General features: G+C 48.2%; 1 protein-coding gene across 2 annotated transcripts in view; it reads right to left on the bottom strand.

Moving 5' to 3' along the window:
• The window catches only part of arfgef1 (ADP-ribosylation factor guanine nucleotide-exchange factor 1 (brefeldin A-inhibited)), a 39,036-nt gene that overhangs the window by 11,080 nt on the left and 9,052 nt on the right, over window positions 1-18,904 (bottom strand). Inside the window, exons 2-14 of one of the 2 annotated variants that reach the window (XM_076050260.1) lie at window positions 15,387-15,417; window positions 11,836-11,992; window positions 11,033-11,179; window positions 10,110-10,289; window positions 9,718-9,771; window positions 7,402-7,852; window positions 6,972-7,082; window positions 5,517-5,764; window positions 5,288-5,421; window positions 3,595-3,829; window positions 2,845-2,944; window positions 2,494-2,633; window positions 2,223-2,331 (exon numbers count right to left, since the gene is read on the bottom strand). In XM_076050260.1, the coding sequence (XP_075906375.1) occupies window positions 2,223-2,331; window positions 2,494-2,633; window positions 2,845-2,944; window positions 3,595-3,829; window positions 5,288-5,421; window positions 5,517-5,764; window positions 6,972-7,082; window positions 7,402-7,852; window positions 9,718-9,771; window positions 10,110-10,289; window positions 11,033-11,179; window positions 11,836-11,992; window positions 15,387-15,417 (2,097 nt within the window). Of the gene's footprint in view, window positions 1-2,222; window positions 2,332-2,493; window positions 2,634-2,844; window positions 2,945-3,594; window positions 3,830-5,287; window positions 5,422-5,516; window positions 5,765-6,971; window positions 7,111-7,401; window positions 7,853-9,717; window positions 9,772-10,109; window positions 10,290-11,032; window positions 11,180-11,835; window positions 11,993-15,386; window positions 15,418-18,904 lie in introns of those variants that run through there. The other variant, XM_076050259.1, reaches the window with a different exon arrangement.

The raw sequence follows: 18,904 nt of genomic DNA, 5'->3' as shown, positions 1-18,904 counted from the left end.
GAAAACTGCGGCAGAGTGAACAAGAGTGACCCTGAGGTTTTTTGTCAAGGATCACAATATATATGCACACGAGTGAGAGGCCGCTGGACTGGAATCCAGAACGGAGCATGCTTGTTTAAGATGGAAGAAGGTTAGCTGGTTATCTTGCAAAAGCTGCGGGGCGGTCAAACAGGCAGCAGAACAACAACTGCAGAGCTCTTAATGTGAGGCACTAAGGCGCCGTTTACACGAAGCTGGCGCTTTCACTGAAACAGACCGGAACAGCACTTTTGCGAAAACGCTCCTAAAGGTGGATAAGTTTGACACACTAAAAACGATTTGCAAACCTCCTGTTTTACTTGACTCCCAGTCAACCGTAACATGGACCTTTTAAGGCTTTGTGTTCCAAAGTAAATCGAAGCAGAAGTTCAACTACGTCGTTTATCCCATCCGTCCGTGGTGCTAATGCTATTAGCGAGCCTGCTCCTGCTTCTTCTTCTTCCACATTCAGGGAGTAAACTACGACGCTGAAGTTGACACCACATTCGTCGCGGTGCTTCTTAGGTTTCGATTCCACCTTAAAAAAAAAATCCGCAATTTGACCGCTAGATGGTTGTGCTTATCCCAACACTTTTCAACATATAAAATTCAGCGAATCATTAAGTCTATGTTGAGGTGGATTTCCTTCCAAAATTATACAGTAGAAATGGACATGTGAGGTATCATTGTAAAGCATGGGAGCTCTACTATCACAATCAGTTGACATATTTCATGGGAAATCATTTTTGGCCTTTTGGGGGGGACTACTGCGATGTCTATGGCAAAGTTGTCAACTTTGGAGTCCCCCCAAAAGGCCAGGCTTTGACCCTGCGCTCAGGCCGGGCATCTGATCACTTGTCGGAAACTCGTTAAAAGATTCAGGGCAGAGCAGTAATGTGAGCTCGGTGAGCTTCCCGTTCGCCGGGACGATCAGGTGCACGGTTAAAGGGTAAAGTGATACAGAGGAGGAGTGTAAACTGAGGGTGAATATAAAGGGAAGATGGAACACACACACAGCATATTATAGGCGTCGAAGCCCACGTGTTAGGAATCAAGGGTCTGTACCATTTTTTGAGTGTGGGAGGGGCTCACAGGAAAACAAAAAACCCTACAAACAACACAGGTTTAATAATGCACGACGAGCACGGACTGATCTAATAGCTACGGACAAAACAGGCTGGAAAACCAGTTTCCACCACAGCAACACAATCTAGCAGCCACTCTGCTTCCATTCCGTTCAGCCATTACCTGCTCTCGCTGGTAGGACGAAGAGAAAGAGGGAGAAGAATGGCACAAAAGAAGATAATTGAAAGAGTGAGGAGGGTTTGTACTGTTCCTGTGCGTGTGAGTGTTCAGTTTGTGTGGAGGAACCTTGGCTTGTTTAAGATTCAAAATAAAACTCAGAGCCGCTCTAGGGGCCGCTGCTGGATTTACCAACTGGCAGAGTTAGCCTCAGAGTTTGCACCGCTGCCTCGGCCGGTTTTGGCCTGACAGCTTAGCCCCGGGCCGGGCTGCCAGTCCTCCCACAGGAGAGTGGGAGCCCCGGACGGCGAGCTGCGCCTCATCACCTCAGTTTGAATTTCTCTCTCTCTCGCCCCCATTTGGAAAAACAAGAGAAATCCCGCGGTTTTGCAGGCAGACCCCCGGGGGTCAGCCCCTCCACACACGATCACCGCGGCTCAGCTCCAGCCTACGGCTCGGTTTTAGAGCTAAACCTTCTGGATCAGCGTCGGCCCGAGGCGGCGTTATCTCGATGACACCCCCCTCTGGCCGGAGATGAAGTGGCCGAATGCCAGCAGTCAAATCTTTTAAGTGAAGGCAATGGAGCAGATGGATGTGAGCTCCGACGCCAACCTCAAGAGACCTAGGCGATGACCGGCAGCAAGAAACTCTGCCCGATCTCAGTAAAGACCAGGTTTTTATTTCGTTTTTTTTTTTTTAAGCCTTGGCTGGAATATTTACAGCACGACACAGGTTTCAGCTCTCTGTAGATATCTGAGGAAGGAAGTGATGTAGCAGATAAACACTTCCTGCTTGCGCTATCAGTATTTGGAATCTAGACAAACCCAATTTGACAGAATACGAAGTCACGACCAAATTGATCATCAAATCGTCAGCGGGCGAAACATCCAGCAAGTGTGTAAAGTGAGAAATAAAAATGATCATTTTCATATGCATCACATTGGGAAGCATCAGTTTCTCACCAAGGCTGGTCTGGGAGTTGGGGTTGACGTACTGGTCTTTGCTCCACTCAACCATGCACTTCAGAATGGACACCAGACACTCCAGGCCCTTCTTTCTGAGTGTCAGCTCCTAACAGTGGAAATGGAAAAATGTCGTTGAAATAAGCCAATGGTCCCGAGTCTGTCTGTCTGTCTGTCTGTCTGTCAGTCTGTCTGTCTGTCTCCGCTTGGGACCTTTAAACGACGTCGCAAAATAACACGGCGGAGAGCAGAGGACGAAAAGAAGTTTCACCTGAAGCGGAGTCGTGCCGAGCTCGTGGCCCCCGCGACCCTGTGCGATTTTCGAAAGGTCGTTGACCAGCCGCTCAAATATGTTTGCAGCATTCAAGTCACAGTCGTAGTTCACGTAGATGTCCACCACACTCTGGGCATCTGGGGAGAGAAAACACCACACGGGAGTGTACGTGAGCAAGAGTCTCTGGGAAATGTTTTTGCCGAGCCACAAATAAGCACGTAAAACAAAATTGCAACGTGTTTTCGTGCAGGAAGATCGGGTGGGAGTGAAGCTGAAGTGCCTCTTTTGAGGGAAGGCTTCAATTCCCTGTAACTGCATGTCAAGGTTTTCTGCTGGAAAATCACCGACCTGCGCATATTCTAGTGAGGGTTTGAATGACCATCCACTTGTGGTCGTAGGAGCTGGTGGAAGTCTCGAGAATGTAGAGGAAAATCTCCTTGAAGAACACCTGCACACACGGGGAAAGGCAAGCGCATTACAGTCCGCAGCAGGGGGTCTCGAATGTCAGACGCTCTCCAACCGAATAGCAAAATGCAGAGCGTCAAATAGCAAGAGGTTGGATTCGACAGAGGTGGAAGAACGTCGCGGCTCGCTGCGAGAAAACCACGGCAGTCACTCGTGATGCGCCTCAGCTGCTTGCTGCCATCAGTGACGTCACTGCCGACAACCGATCCAGAGGCAGAAAACAAAGCTCACAAGAGCCGTTTTCTATCGCTGCTATATTGCTTTTTTTGGTGATCAAATTTTTATTAATATTTTCGCTGCTTTATTGCTTTTAATTGCAAATTTTCCCTCAGCAATTAATTATCTTGTTACTCTGGGTTGAGGGTGGTGGATTATTGAATTTCGGCCGCCAGCACATCAGGTTTTTATTTCACTCTGTAAAGGGACTGTGATTAAAACATAAAAAGACAAAAGTATCGTCCTCAGTCTGCTTTTGCTAAATGTGTTCAAATAAAAGCAAGGACATTGCACCAGTAACATTTGGAGGGGAAAAAAGAAAAGAAAAAAAAGAAAAGAAAGAAAGTTGCAATACAACTATATCCAATTTCCTTTACTTCTAAGACAAATGAGAAAGACCGGGGACGGTGTCTCTACCTCGATCTGCATCTTGAGGTGCGTCTTGAAGTGGGACAGCAGCGTGAGGAAGATGGAGAGGGACAGCTCGAAGACCTCAGGCACGGAGGAGACCCCGTTCTTGGACAGGGCCACGCACAGGTACTGCTTGATGGCGTTGATGAACATCTCGTTTGTCTTGAAGATGGGCCCGGCGTTCTGCAGGATGGACAGGAGCAGCTGGAGGGACAGGACCTTGGAGCGCAGCTCGTGGGACCTGAAGGAAGTGAGAGACACAGTTTTCATTTTACAGGCCCTGGAAACAAAAACAGGAAGTAATATCGAAAAGAAAACAGATTTTGTTAGCAATAAAATGCATGTAAAGCAGATGGATCTCTTTATTGTCTGTCCTAATCCTCTGAGAGAGAAGGTGGCCCTGGAATGAAATGACGTGAGGGAGATTTTTCCACATGAATAAGAGCGACAGAAGTCAGTAAAACACGAGTACTTGACAGGTGGAACTCGGCGTCCTTCAAGTGAAGTTACTCCTCACGGAGACCAACGCACTCCATCCTGACAGTTAAAATGTTGAGCCGTGATCAAAGAAAATGCAGTGCCACTTTTCTCACAGCAGAAGGACAGAGGGGGGGAAAAAAAAAAACAGAGCTCAGAAAACATACTTTTTAATATGCTAAGATTGGCTGCTTTTCTGCAACTCTTCCATTTCTGGCAAGCAGACAAAGCAGGATTTATGTGGCACAGAAAAAAAAAACTGTGTGTACTTTAGCAGGAAGTGCACAAAAATGTGGCCGACAGACACAAGCTTTCACCGACTACCGAGTTTGCAAAAAAAGTCTTGACTGAAGGACAGAATTTCAATAATGCAATTCCATTGAGGACTTTTTTTGGGTCCAGTTTACCCTGAAATAGATTAATTTTCGCTATTTCAAAAGGTCTTTAAAGGGCCATATCAGACCTATTTTCAGATCCTCATTTTAACGAAGCAGCACACTCTTTCTGACCGACACCAAAGAATGAAGAGATTGGACGATGACGCAGGTAAAAGGAGTCACTCGACAGACACCGTGAGCTGAATTCTAAGGAGGGAACCGAAAGGGGGGGAAATTCTGTCTCATGCAAAGCAGCCATGCGGATGAGCCGATGAGCCGCTTCTATTTTGGCAAACGGTCCGATGTGACAGCGTGAATCAGCGAAGGGATCCAATTATTTCTCCCTTTTCCGCCGAAAAGGAAACGGTTAAAAGCGGATTTTGCGCCTCATCATGAAAGCAGGAAGTGACTCAGAGAAGGCCGCACAGTGGCTCAGCGTCTCCTTGATCCCCGTTTGCCAGAACGTTAATATCCTCGCCGAAGCCATGCTCACAAACGGCGACTCGCGTCTTTTCTGATTCTCTCGGCACAATGAAAGAAACATAAACAAAACAGGTCCCGATTAGACAAAGCTCCGAGAGTAAAACTGTCACTCGTCGTGTATGAACACAAGTGGAGAGGGTTTTATGAAACCAAGACCGGAATCGTTGAAAAAGTGGGACGAGTTTCGGAGCTGGTTCATGGATCACTGAGCGCTGGAGGTTCCCCTCTCAGCCATGTGTGCTGCCAGCAAGAGAAGGGTTTTCCCATCTGTAGGAGTTTTGAGCTTTTGCTTTTAAAATGGGCTGCGTCGGAAGACTAAAAACAAAACGAGTGAGAAAAATGACACTGAATTGAATCCTTACTTGGGATCGGGCGGTCCGTCCGACAGCGGCTTCATCGACAGCTTGCAGAGCGAGCGAAAGACGAGAAAGGCATCTTTCTGGAGAATGTGGGAAAACTTTGCGCCGGGCGGCTGGCCGGGCGCTGCTCCTGATTCCTGCAGAGGGGAGAGAAAACGTCAGAAAGTTTAGCAATTCAGCCCGTTTTCCCTCGCGCTTCGCAAGCAGCATCAGCTGCGGCTGATCCCCCCACCTGAGTGTCGTTGGAGGATACAGACAGTCTGTCATCAGGCAGCGAGGGCGTGAAGCTGGCCGAGATGGGCGTGCCGGGGATGCCGTTGGCGTGGATGTGCTCGCCGTCGCCCACCAGGGCGCCCTCGTCCTCCAGCGAGCTGGGGGTGCCCTCCGTCACGGCCTCGGCCGGCTCCGACTCGGCTGGCTCGCCGTCCCCGCTGGGCTCCTTGGTGTCGGAGCAGAGGTTGGTGGGGTCCAAGCAGTGGCCTGTGGGGAAGACAAGAGGGTGGGGGGGTTAATCGCAAAGATTTCCACTCTACAGTCGCAGCTGCACTTTCATCAGAGCCTGGTGGCGTTTTCACATTAAAAAGGAGCAGCTGAGGCTTTTCTCTGCGGTGAACACATTTGGGTGGGGGTGGGGGTGGGTGGGGTTAAATAAAATATGACTGGTCTGCTTGGTTACAACAGACAGACGATTCATCCAATTACATTCCTCGATGTTAATAATAATAATAATAATTTTATTCATAAAGCAATTTTTATTATAAAATCTCAAAGTGCTACAAATAAAAACAAAATAAAGAAAAAAAAAACTGACAAGTGCGATGTGCCTTCTCTCTCAAAATGTTTCCAACGGGCATCAAAATGGAATGGTACAATGGCAAAGATGACTTATGTATATATAAAATACTCATACAATAAATAACTGTATTATACTAGACGGACTGTCTCAGTATTAACACACAAAACGCCTTGAGAGCTCCTCATGTCATATTCAAGAATGACTGAAAAGGGAAAATAAAAAGATCAAATGTGGGACACTAACATGATGTTGAGGTCAAGGTCGCGATGAGGAAACTTCAGCAGACGTTTGTGCACAGCAGCAGCACTTCGGGTTAAGAACGGAAGCCAGAGCACAAGACCCTCTCGGCCATTAAAGCCTATTCTGACAAATTGCTGCTCTCGGCCAAAAGTGTTTTTTTTTTTTATTTTGCGAGTGCTGCTACTTCTTTTGGTCAGGTCTAATGGAACTTCAGGGACCGTAACCCGACATTTGGAAGAATGTTTCTCAGAAAAGAGTGGGGGACATGACCAACCCTAATCCTTTCGAGACTGGTTGTGCAGCCACAACAGTGTTTTTAGTTGACAATAAAAGTCGTACATTTGAATTTTCTGCAGCCCGGTGGAGAGAAGCATTTTCTACAGGCACTTAAGAGAGGAAGGCGGAAGCCGCTGACAGAGCTGGCTAAGCTTTGCAGCATTTTGGTGTGAGTTGTTCTATTTGCATGGGGTCAATTTTGCATCGCGTTTTGCATTTAGCAATAAGGTGCACGTTCAAACTGGGGATTCAACAGGGCGTCATGAGGGCAACAGCACTGGGTAAAGAACAAGTGTGATTGGCTGTAACGCGCTGAGCCGAGGAGTTGAATCAGTTTCCATCAGTTGAATTCTCCTGAGAGGAGCAGCAGCTCACCTCCTGCTACAGTGTTGACCACCTCCTGTAAAATGCTTTGCACTATTTCATGGGCCTTCTCCTCGTAGTTGGGGCTCTCCTCTTCCTCCTCCTCAACCGTCTGCGAGTACTCTTGGGGCGCTGCTGCATCTAAAACAACAAAAGGAGAGATTTATTTATTAGTCAAAGTATTTATTCACAGTTTTAAATGCACTCTTTATTGGTGTTCTTGCACGTTCAGTTTCGCTGTACTGGCACAAAGACATTTCAGATCGTCTATTCTGTTTTTTCCTCGGACAAAAGGACAGAGGATGTTCCAGAGGTCCTGCTTTGCATATTGCCAGCGCTCACAACGCTGTGCGCTTTGTAAAGAGAAATACTATAGGTGGAAAATTGAAAAGGAACAAAATTAATATTGTATGAAAAACTATTTCGAGTTAGCAAGTCTCACCCTGTGCCGCCGCCACCGCCGCAGCAGCAGCGGTGGCCTGATCCGCTTCGGTCTGCTCGTTTTCAGCCGGGCAGAACTCGGAGCCGTTCTCTGGGTCGGGGCTCTCGTAGATGGGGCCCCGCTCCTCCTGCTCCACGTGGTTCCCCCGCTCCTCCTGCTCCCCCCGCTCCTCCTGCTCTGCCGGCTCCCCCGGCTCCTCCGACGCCGGCGTGCTGCAGGCCTCCGGGCCGGGCGTGGAAGGGGTGGATGGAGTGGGCGGGAGGGTGTTGTTGCTGGGCGTGGGCGGCGTGGGCGGCGTGGGCGGCGTAACGGGCCCGTTGGCCTCTCGGCTCGGGCCCTTCGCCGGCGGGTGGACGTGAGTGTGGAGCTGCGGCGACTCGGGCTCGGCGTGCGGGGTGACGGGGGAGTGCTGCCGGTGGCGCTCCCTCTCCAGCTGCTTCGCTTCCTGCAGCTGAAGGTGACAAACACACACACGGCACACACGGAGATGAGAGAAGGTATACGGTGTAAAAAAGGCACGTGCAGAACACAGGTTCAGTCCATTTAAAAACAAACTCCCTGCAGGTGTAGTTTGCTGACCCCGGAGCAGCGCCACAACACATTAGAGTCAAATTAGGAAATTCTCTGACGTGATTTCTCGGGGTTGTTTGCACAGATCGGATGTGTGTACTCATCCGACACACCATGTGTGTATTAAATGTGACACTGAAGACTGGCACTGATTCATCCTGGCTGTAAACTGGCTCCTTTTCTGACGATTCATTTGCATCCAGGCTGAGGACATAGCTGAGGGTTTACCCCAGGATCTGAAGGAGTTTTTTTCATTTAATTTGTTTTTGACTCACTTGCAAATGGCTCCAAGAGACATAAGCACGCTGTGGCCATACTAATTTCAGATGTTAAGGATAAAGAAGCTGCCTGGCAGAAAGAGTGAAACTCTCTTTAAGGGGGGGAAAAGTTGCTAAAACCTTACGAGAAGCTCAGAAGAACATTTTACCATTATGCTAAACATCACTTGATGGTCCAAAAAAAGAAAAGAAAAAAGATAGCAAACAATTACAAGCAGTGAAAGTTGTCTCAGCCAGGCTAAATTAACCACAGCTCAAGATGCATTGTTCAAGCCGAGTGCGCGGGTAGATTTTTTTTGTTTCGGGCAAGAAATGAGCACACGTCAACAACGGTGGACTGGAGTGAGAAGCAGAAGAGGAGGAGGAGGAGGAGGAGGAGGAAGAAGAGGAGAGAGTTTTTCATGAGCAGCAGATGGAGATGCCGTGACGGATGGAGATCCTTCTGTCTGGCGAGCTTTCGAGATTCGACGGCGTGAACGTGGCGGCGCGGGAGGAGGATGTGAATGACTTTTTCTGCGCGGCGCTTCGGGGTTTCTGTCGCTTTCTTCCCGGAGGATGAAACTTAATGCGAACAGTCGCTTGACGGCGTTAACTGACTTTGACGGCGTCCGAACTGATTAATTGAACAAGCAGGATTGAATATGAGCGACGGCGATAAGGCCAAGCGGCTGGCTGCAGGGGACAAAACAAACAGGCTAAGCTCATTACTTAAATGCCACCTCGGTCGGTCGGTCGGTCGGACGGTCGGACGGACGGACGGTCGGACAGGCGGACGGCGACGGCTGAGACGAGGCAGACAAACGGCGTGCATGTGTGATCGCGGCCCTGCTGAGCTGCAGCCAGGAGAATACGCTGACGAAAAAGTGGATCAGGCACAACGCTGGGCATTGAAAAACACACAACAATAGGTCCTCTTGCCTCAAAGTCCGCCTTGTCTCCCGCCCCGACTGGGCTTTTCGCTTTTATCCGTCTGGGCCTGACTCAATACCAGTTACTCATTGTTCTAACAGAACTGCATTAAGGCCTTCGGGAGGGACGAAACGAGAGACAGAGCGAGAGAGAGAGAGGGAGAGAGAGAGAGAGAGAGAGAGAGAAAAAAAAAAATGCCGTCGGGAGCCGGGAACGGTGGCAGAGCCGACCCGCCGTAAAAAACATCGACCATGCCCGACGTGAATGCAAACTCAAATGGAAAGTGGTGTGGAGGCGGTGGGGGGGAGAGAAGCCAAAATGACGACTGAGCCAGTCACTAAAAGCCAAGGCAAGCACAGAGTGGAGGGAGTGCACACAGTGGCGCCTGCTCCAGGCCAAAACTGAAGAAGAAGAAGAAGAGATTCAATGCCGGCGTGAAACGGAGATGGAGGTAAAAGCTCGATGCACAAAACACACATGACACACGCAGAGAGGAGTTGAGGAAAAAAAAAAAAAAGGTTTGGATCAGGCAAATCACGGCAAGTCCTGCACTCTTTACCTGGCGGTCACGCTTTCGGGAGGCCAGAGACCAAGATAGCTTGTGATTTGTAAGCTACGTGTCCAAAAAAGGGGGAGGGAGGGAGACAGGTGAGGAGGAGGAGGAGGAGGAGGAGGAGGAGGGAGGACAAGTGTCATTCAAAAAAGAAAAAGATGACATTAGAGCAAGCTTCTTCACGTTAATGTACCTCTGGACACAATGCAAAACACTGGAATTGAAGCGCGAGAGGCTCCGGTGAACCATCAAGCAGGAAGCTTTTTTTTCTATTTAAACAGGATATGATGTCATCTGTCAGGCTACAACAGCGATTCGGGAGCTTCTACGGCATGGACAGGGGAGTCGCCGCCCTCATTCGCAATTTTTTTTTCTTTTGCGGGAGAGAGCGCACGTACCGCCTGGTTCTCCATGCGCGCAAAGATGACGTTGAGCATCTGCGTGAGCGTGGCCTTGGCGGTGGTCTGGTTGATGAGGTTCTTGCTGGCCAGGTAGATGTTGTAGCAGGTGCGCACGGCCTGCAGGACGGTGCCCTCGTGGATTTCTATGTGCTGGGAGGTGACGGCCGTCAGCAGGGCCTGGCGGAGAGAGTGAGCGCGAGATCAGCAGTTTGCAAAGAAGGAGCTTTGACTTCAGTCTCGGGATGAAAATGATCGATGAATTCATTAATCTCTGTTGGAAATGTGAATTTTTTCAAAACTTACTATCAACAAAACGGCACGACAGGAAATTGCAGCATTGTTACATAGAACACTGCATCAAAATAGCTGAAATCTACCATTCAGGACCATTGACTGAGGAGCTCTACAGCGCTAGCAATGATAGAAATATTGATAAAAGAGAAATAATGTTATTGGGGCCAGAATGGTAGGAAGGAAATGAAGGAAATGGACACCTTCACCTGTAACCTTTCCAGGACGTGTAAACGCTGAAAAATTAAAGCGGCATCATAATCAGACTGCAAACAGCACCGCCAATGAAAGCAAATGGACTGCGGTCACTCCCTTTCGCTCTTTGAATGCCTCGGCTACACTTGTCGCCCGGAAAATAATCACATTTCTCTCCCGTAATTACAGCGAAAACCAAATCAGCCAATTTCCAAATGAATTATTGACTCATCAGCAAACACAACAGTTATCTCCATACGAAAATGTAGCAGGCCCGTCCGCCGAGACGACGGCCCGGCTAATTACGCCCCAGGAATTAATGATGTTGACCTAAACTTGTAGACGCGGCGATTGAATTTAAGCAAATACATAATATGTCGCACGAGAGAGAGAAATGTTCTGTCGTCCAGGCTCCGAGTAATTAACCGCGGCACCTTAATGATCTGGAGCTGCACGCCCTCGTCTGTCTGCGGCCCCTGGAAACATGCGCAGACGGTCTCGATGATCCTGTCGATGAGCTTCTTGCCCGGCGCCGTGTTGTCCGGGGCGCTGCCGGTCAGGTGGCCGTAGGCTATCAGCTTCTGCAAGAGGATCCACACACACACACAGACACACACACACATTAGGGGAAATAAGACGCATCAGAGCAGAATTAGGAATTATGGATGTTGGTTCTGTTTTTTTTTTTCTTCCTTGCAGGGCAGGAAAAGGGAAACGGTGGAATGTGCACGCAGGCCAACTCTTTCCAGCACCTGGGCGCTCTGCAGCGTCAGTCTCAGTCTCTTTCATTCCTTCAGTCAACAGGCTTCTGAATGCTGACTGAGACAGTTAAATGACGAACATAGGCCAGGCATTGCGACCTGAGAGCCGTTTTGTGTATTTATTGTATATTTATTACCTACATTATCTTATTATTTGCTGCTAGCGCTGATTGCCCTCGTCTATTTATTCTGCGAAGATTATAAAATGACAGTGTGTAAAGTGTTTTTCAGAGATCAATGTCTCTGGTTTTATGTGGGACAGACAGACAGACAGATAATAAAGTTGTCCTGATTCTTATTCTGATTCTTATTTGCTGCTAGCGCCAACTGGCCTTGCCAACCTGGGGCACTGAAAGAGTGGATGCTGTTTGTTTTTGTTTTTTTTGCTATACCTGTGACTCGAGGCTGTAAACTGAATGGCCCTCTTCGGGGATTATTAATAAAGTTGTTTGAATGTTGAATCTTGAAGCACCGACCTGTAAACAGTCGAGGGAGGTGATGACGATGCGGGGACATTTGGACTGACATGCCAGCTCGAACGGCAAGAAGTACTTGTCGGCCTCGATGAAGTTGGTCTTGGATTTGATTGGCGGTAAAGTGCTGGAGCCCGATTTGCTGTCTCCGCTGGGTGGGCTGGTGGGGGCAGAGTGGGGGTTGGGGGGGGGTAACAACACACACACATGAGGAGAGAAAACGGAGCAGCAGTGAGATAAACACAGTGATCACATGTTCCAGTCTGGCAGCCGGAGCGGCCGTGGAGAAATGGGGCCCGACACGCTTGCACCTCCTCCGACGTCCAGGCATGACTAGCAGAGCATGAAAAAGTGAGGAGGAGGAGGAGGAGGAGAAGGAGTGCCGTTTTGCACTGTACCGAAGCGACCTCTTCTTATCCACGGTGACAAAAATTGGACCGACCACGCCCTGTTCTCGCCTTTTATTACCAACATGTCTGCTTTTATCGCCGCCATATAAAACTAGAGCCAAGTAGCAAAGGCGGATCATAATCACAGGATCGGTGTCAGGAGATGAATAAAAGCCGGCTGTGGACCTTGCCTCCACGGCTCCCTGGATACAAAACACCCACACCCACACTCAGGCTGCGCTCGAACAACAACAGGGAGCGGGGAGGGGCGTCGCTATTGATGTCTTGGCAATGGAAAGGGATGACTTCAGCTGCTTTCACCGCCGTAGCCAGTGCGGAGCGGAGAGAAGAGGAGAGGAGAGGAGAGGAGAGGAGAGGAGAGGAGAGGAGGGAGCACCTTGCAGGGTGAGGGGCGTGGTGAGGAGGAGGAGGAAGCGTGGAGTAGCGACAGCATCCAATAATGATTCCAACAGATGAGGGGAACTTTAAACACAGGAAAGACAAGGAAGCACACAAGAAAATTTAAGGGGTTCAGATATCGGAGGTCTCTGCAGAGAGGGGATTTCAGACTGATCACCGACAAATGAGTCCAGGCCTACACCATCAGTCAAAGGTTTGGACACACTATGAATTTAATGTTGTTTCTTTAATTCTCATGACTATTGGCATTGCAGTTTCTCACTGAAGGCATCAAAACTGTGCATGAACACAAGTGGAATTATGTAGGAAACAATAAAAATGTGAAATAACTCAATCACATTTTATTTTGAAATTCTTTAAAATAGCCACCTTTCGTGAAAAGCATATTTAGAGTTATTTAACGTGTTTTTCTTTGCTGCATAACTACATATATCTCGCTCATATATTTGATTGTCTTCAGTGTCTATCTTGCAGTATAGCAAGTTGCAAAGATAAAAAAAAAAAAAAAAATTGCATTGCCTTGTTCGTATGAGCTTCCTGCAGAGACGGATGCATTGCCCGCAACTTTAGAAGAGTCGCGAAGCGGTTTCAGAGGCTGGAGCAGTGACGCCTGCCTTGAGGCCAGACCAACGGGAGGTGTGGCTGCCCACTGTGACATCACAAAGGGACTTTATCTAGCAGTGGCTTACATTTGCAAAGGGAATCGTGCACGACGTCGTGTGAAAAAGGGGGGGGGCATGTAAATCATTCTCACGGGGGTTCGAGATCAGAGTGGAGCCGTGATTCAGCAAAGAGCAGCCATCACCCCTCCCCCCCCATCTCCCCCACCACCACCCTCCAGCAGTCTCATCCGAGGGCTTTGACGCGCAGCCTCCGTGCGTCCCCAGGGAGCGCTGCTCCGCCGGCTTTATTCCTGGACTCTCTACTTAACGTCAGCGGGTCGGCCCGCTCCCCGATAATCAGCCCCGGCGTCACACTGAGCCTGCTTATGAAAGCTAATACGGCCATTAATTTTCAGTCACACTCGCAAGGCCCTGCCTGCCTGCCTGCCTGCCTGCTTGCCTGCCTGCTTGCCTGCCTGCCTGCCTGCCTGCCTGCCTGCCTGCCTGCCTGCCTGCCTGCCTGCCTGCCTCCTTCGTCGCGCAACCCGGGTGATCTCACAGCATGCGGGCGACACATATTGCTTTGTTTACAGTGGTTTGTTTGGCTGTGCGACGCTCGCTGCACACCCTTCTTCTTCTTCGTCTTCTTTTTTCCATTTTTTCCTTTTTGCTTATTTAGGCTTAGCACAACACACTCTTTAACTCTCTGTTTGCACAAACATCAGCATTACTTGGCGTGTTTAAACAGCCCGCGTAGCCGCAGCTTTAACATAAGCCGGCTATGTGATCCGCTGAATAAATAATTTATCGCTTGAGATCTGAATATGGGAGACGCTGGCGCTAAATCCGGCCTTGGGTGTTCCTTTGGTGCGGCGGCGATCGCACAATAGAAGAATAAAATAAAATAAAAACGCCTCAGAAGAGCGGCTCGGCTCACATGAAAGGAATATTTGTATTTCTGTGCAGATATTGCATCTTTATGATGACACAGAGATAGAGAGATAGAGAGAGATAGAGAGAGAGAGAGAGGTGAGTGCCATGCCATGAATCTCAAAGAGCGAGCGGCTGGCTCCCACTCTGTCTCGCTTTTGATCTGGAGGTTCCAGCCTCGAGGGCAGGAAGATTAAAAAAAAAAAAAAAAAGTCTCAATGAAGTTGGGGGGGGCGACGTCGATGCAAAACTCGCAGGGAATGGAAAGGCTGGGGGAAGGGGCGGGGCTTGCGGGTGGCGTGCACGCAGGACGGAGGCAGGGCTGGGAGTCGGTGCAAAAGGGGAAAAATTAAAACCGGACTGCAGGGAGGTGGAATGTCGGGAGAGAGAAGGGGCGATGCGTAGCATTCCATAGCCTGAGTTACTTGGCAGCCGGTGCACAAGTGGGCCCGACACACACACACACACACACACACACACACACACACACACACACACACACACACACACACACACACACACACACACACACACAGAGGCAGAGTGAAAAGGCTCAGCATTAGGCAGGGGGTTCATGAGGAATGTCATTAATGAGAAGGCGAGCGGAGCAGAGAGCGAACAGAAACACCCCGGTGGTGGATGAATGTGCGTGCCATCAACACACACACACACACACACACACACACACACACACACACACACACACACACACACACACACACACACACACACACACACACACACACACACACACACACGCACGCATGCGCACACAAACACACACGCTGCTAAGTTCTAATCCCTTTAACTGGTCCCAACACGAACATGGGGGCGGGGGAGGGGGGATCTTATACGAGTCACAATATCTTCTCTGGCCCGGACGTCACGGGAAGATGCTTGATTAATTCTTAGTTAGTTCAACTTTATTGTCATCACCGTGTACAAGTACAAGGCAACCTAATGCCGTTTTAGCGTCTGACCAGAACTGCAATCCAATAATTTACTGTTGATATACACACAGATTTGGTGCTATGAACATTCTATCGTTCTATACAGCTAATTTGCAGTAAAATATATGAGTTCCATGATGGATATATAGACACAATATATAGAATCTATCGACAAATATACCGATCAAATACAGATTGGGGTGATATGAACAAACTATAGTCTGTCGTGTTGTGTGCTGTGCAATGACGCGTCAGTTGCTCACCTTAATTTTTCCGACTCCTCTTTGATTTCCTCTGAAAGAAAGAGAAAAAAAGACAAGTTCATCAACCTTTATTGAAATCTCGAAAAAAAATCATTTTCAATGATGTCGAGAGTCCAGAAACATTCAAATACACACCTACATTCAAATACACGGACAACAAATACAACAATTACGACGTTAAAAACAGTTGCATTTAAAAGCAGAGTGGTTGTGAATTGCCTCGTCTCATAGTGACAGTTTTTTTCATTTGAGATTGTGTTGGTAGCTGCAGCGGAGGAATTGAAAGCAGTTTTCCTGAATCCTGCATTTGTCCGTGGAACATCGAGCAATAGAAAATCACTCAAAAGCGTACAGGTTAATCTAGGCAGGTGCTCTCTTTAGGAGGGATATAAATTCTGCAATATTTTTCTAAGCTGATGGTATCGGGGGGAGCAACTTGTTTACGAAGGGTGTTTTTTTTTTAAAAAAAAGGGGGAAAAAGGAAACAAAAGAAATGAACATGCGTGCTGAGTGTCTGAAGTGCAGACGATGTGTTTTAGAGCCCATCAGGAAAGAACGACCCGCCGGGCCAAGAAGGACAAAGAGCCTGCGTGATGCATCGCCAACGTTAACAGCGAGGCGCCGGAAACTGGGTCTCCAAACATTTTGTGTGCGTTTCACAGCTCCCCGGCTATCAAAGCATTAGTATAAACTCTGGCTGGCACCGACGAGCATGAGGAGAAAAAAGGCAGGAAAACGCAGAGGGAGGGGAGACAGAAATAGAGCGGGAACGAGCGAGTTAGCCACCAATCGCTGCCGAAACTTAAAGGCGGCCTTCGACTCGAGTGAGGGAGAAAAGGAAAAAAGAAGCAAATGGCGAAACCCTCGCTGGAGTGCATTAGCCTGCGACGGCGGGGGAAAAAAGCGGAGCAACACGCTGACAGCCCAATTATTTCACGACTGTAAGGATAACGGCCCCCTTTTCAAGAGAACAACCCCCGTGAATATTCAGCGGCTGCGCACCCGACGACTCGTTTTTCCACTGGTTTACTCTAGTACATACTTTATTCTAGTAGTTCAAATCCACCGCCGCCTGATTGCAAGTCTGAGATCAAAACCCGATCTTAGCGCCGTTTCCTTTTTTCAGCGATAAATTAAAAACGACAATAGCTGCGTTTTCATTACAGTTTTTCGCAAAATAAAAGCGACATTTCAATGTTACAAAAGTGGTTTGCCAAAAAAAGTGATTTGCACAGCAGAAAAGTGAAAGGAGTATTCTTGTTTAAAAGGTAATGTTCAGGATTTAACGTCACAAAGAGTGATTTGCTAAAGTTCACTCTTTCAGACAAATTTTCTTCCTCCAAGGTGGGGCGTGACAGAGAAAGTTTGAGAACCACTGCCCTAATGCCATGCAAGTCTATGGGGTCAAAAGTCAACTGTCCTAGAGACATGGGGCCACTTGCAGGTTCATCGGGATCCCTCAAGACACAGCCACATCAAATTTGGGGCTTCTAGCCCCAAATTGTTTTTGGGGGGGCGGCATGAAAATTTTTCTTCCTCCAAGGTGGGGCGTGACAGAGAAAGTTTGAGAACCACTGCTCTATATGGATCCGTCTGAAAAACCACCTCATGAGAGCGTCAAAACCTTTTAGTCAAGGTGTTTTCATGACCAGATTTCTATTCCAGGGGTAATCGAAACACAGTTACTGTCTGTAAACACAGACAAATGATCTTTTTCCTTTTTAGAAGACGCTTAAAATTGTGTGTCCTCGAACATGAGCCTGGGTTTCGTTTTCGTTCGAAAGGTTTTCACCCAGTGCCACAAGCCCTTTCCCTCATCTCCGCGGCAGTCAATTACGATAAAACCTGCAACCTTGACGAGGCCGCGCTCCGCTGCCAAGGCCCCATATAATCAGAGCAGAGATGGTCATAGTGACCCGAGTTCAGCCGAGTGGGGGATAAATAAAACCTCCTCCGAGCTGTACGCAGGGCAGCGGCACACGGCTGACGTGGATGAGTCATCAGAAAGCGCATGTGTGCCAGAACTAGCATTTCTGGAGAGCAGCCTTTTGTGATGTCACAAAGGACACTGATACCCCTCCCTCCAAGCTCAGTGACCACACACCCAGGTGTTCCTTTCGCCCTTGCGGCTGCTTTATTAAGACTCCACCCAAAAATGTGGAAGGTATCACGGTATCAGTTTTAGCAGGAGGCAGTGCAAGGAAATAAAACACCTATAAAGGTTCTATGACATCCAGGTCACTGTAGTAGCTAACTTACGCTACCAGTCAAAAGTCTGGACATGACTCTGATTGAATGGTTTTTCTTTCGTTTTCATGGCTATTTACATCATAGATTGTCACTCAAGGCATCAAAACTATGAATGATAGGAATTTTAATGCACCTAATAACACCTGTGCGCTTACCCTGAGAATAAATTACGACAAAACAATAGCTGGCGCTAAATTCAATGCTATGTTTTGCTGCATCATCACGACATGTCGGGTCCTGATGCGGAAGCTTGGAAGATGAGAGCAGTTATGGTCCAGGCTCTCAAGCATAACCCACTCCACTGACCAGATACATCAGACTGGGAGGCGTCCGTCCTGCCAGGCCCTGACCAGACCTCAGCACAGCACACCACCTCAAAGAGCTCCTCCGTACTCGCTCATCTTCAAGGCTTCTCTCGCCCCGACTCTGACCCAGATCCTCTCAGTGGGTGACAGCCACGTATTAAGTGAGCGTTAATGTCAGCACGTCCACTCCCCCCCGACGGAGTGAAGCGATTTTTAGCCTATATTTAATTTCTCTCCCACGACCGAGAGACAAGTGGGTCATCCACAAGGAGGAATTCTCCTTTTCTTATCATGCGAGGCGAGGCGACCTCCGCCTGTAGCCGAGGAGCACGAGTCATAAAAGCCAAGACGACCAAACGCAGCCTCGACTGAAGCGGGTGCAGGTGGCGGTCGAGTGTGAATCTTTGACTCTGCTCGTGGAATGTGCAGAGGCTCACGCGGCTAGAGGTTGAATGGTGAACTTCAATGCTGAGAGGAAGGGCAAGCTAAAGGCTGGTTAATCATTTCTCCACTCTGCTACGGTGTGGCTGCAGGTTCTCAGGCTGGAGAAAGGGCAAGGTGTGAGAGAGAAGAGGAAAAAAAAAGAACATACTTGAGTACAGACCCTCTGGTCTGGAGGAGAGTCTGATACCTCTGAAACCCTTCAGACTGAAGATGTTAACAATTAATCCATGATCGATTAATTGTCGATTAAGAATGTAATCAATTACATTAAATTACTCGCAATTATTTAAACTTTTTTTTTTTTTTTTTTACACAGGTTTACCAAGGTTCTCTAATGTAAAAATTGGTCATATTGGACCCTCAACATTATTTAAGGGTTGAATAATGTCTTCCTTACACATTTTTATTGTGAAATTTAGGTTCTCAGGAAAAATCGCCGCTTATCAAATAATCATAAATACATCGATAAGGTCAATCAACTAATGATTAATGAATTATTCAATCATTTGCATCCCTACT

This window comes from Nelusetta ayraudi, unplaced genomic scaffold, assembly GCF_046127955.1.
Source record: "Nelusetta ayraudi isolate G7.1 ecotype Tasmania unplaced genomic scaffold, CSIRO-AGI_Nayr_v1 ptg000127l, whole genome shotgun sequence".
Lineage (NCBI taxonomy): Eukaryota > Metazoa > Chordata > Actinopteri > Tetraodontiformes > Monacanthidae > Nelusetta > Nelusetta ayraudi.
The sequence above is the reverse complement of the archived record's forward strand: the minus strand, read 5'-3'. Positions and strand labels throughout refer to the sequence as shown.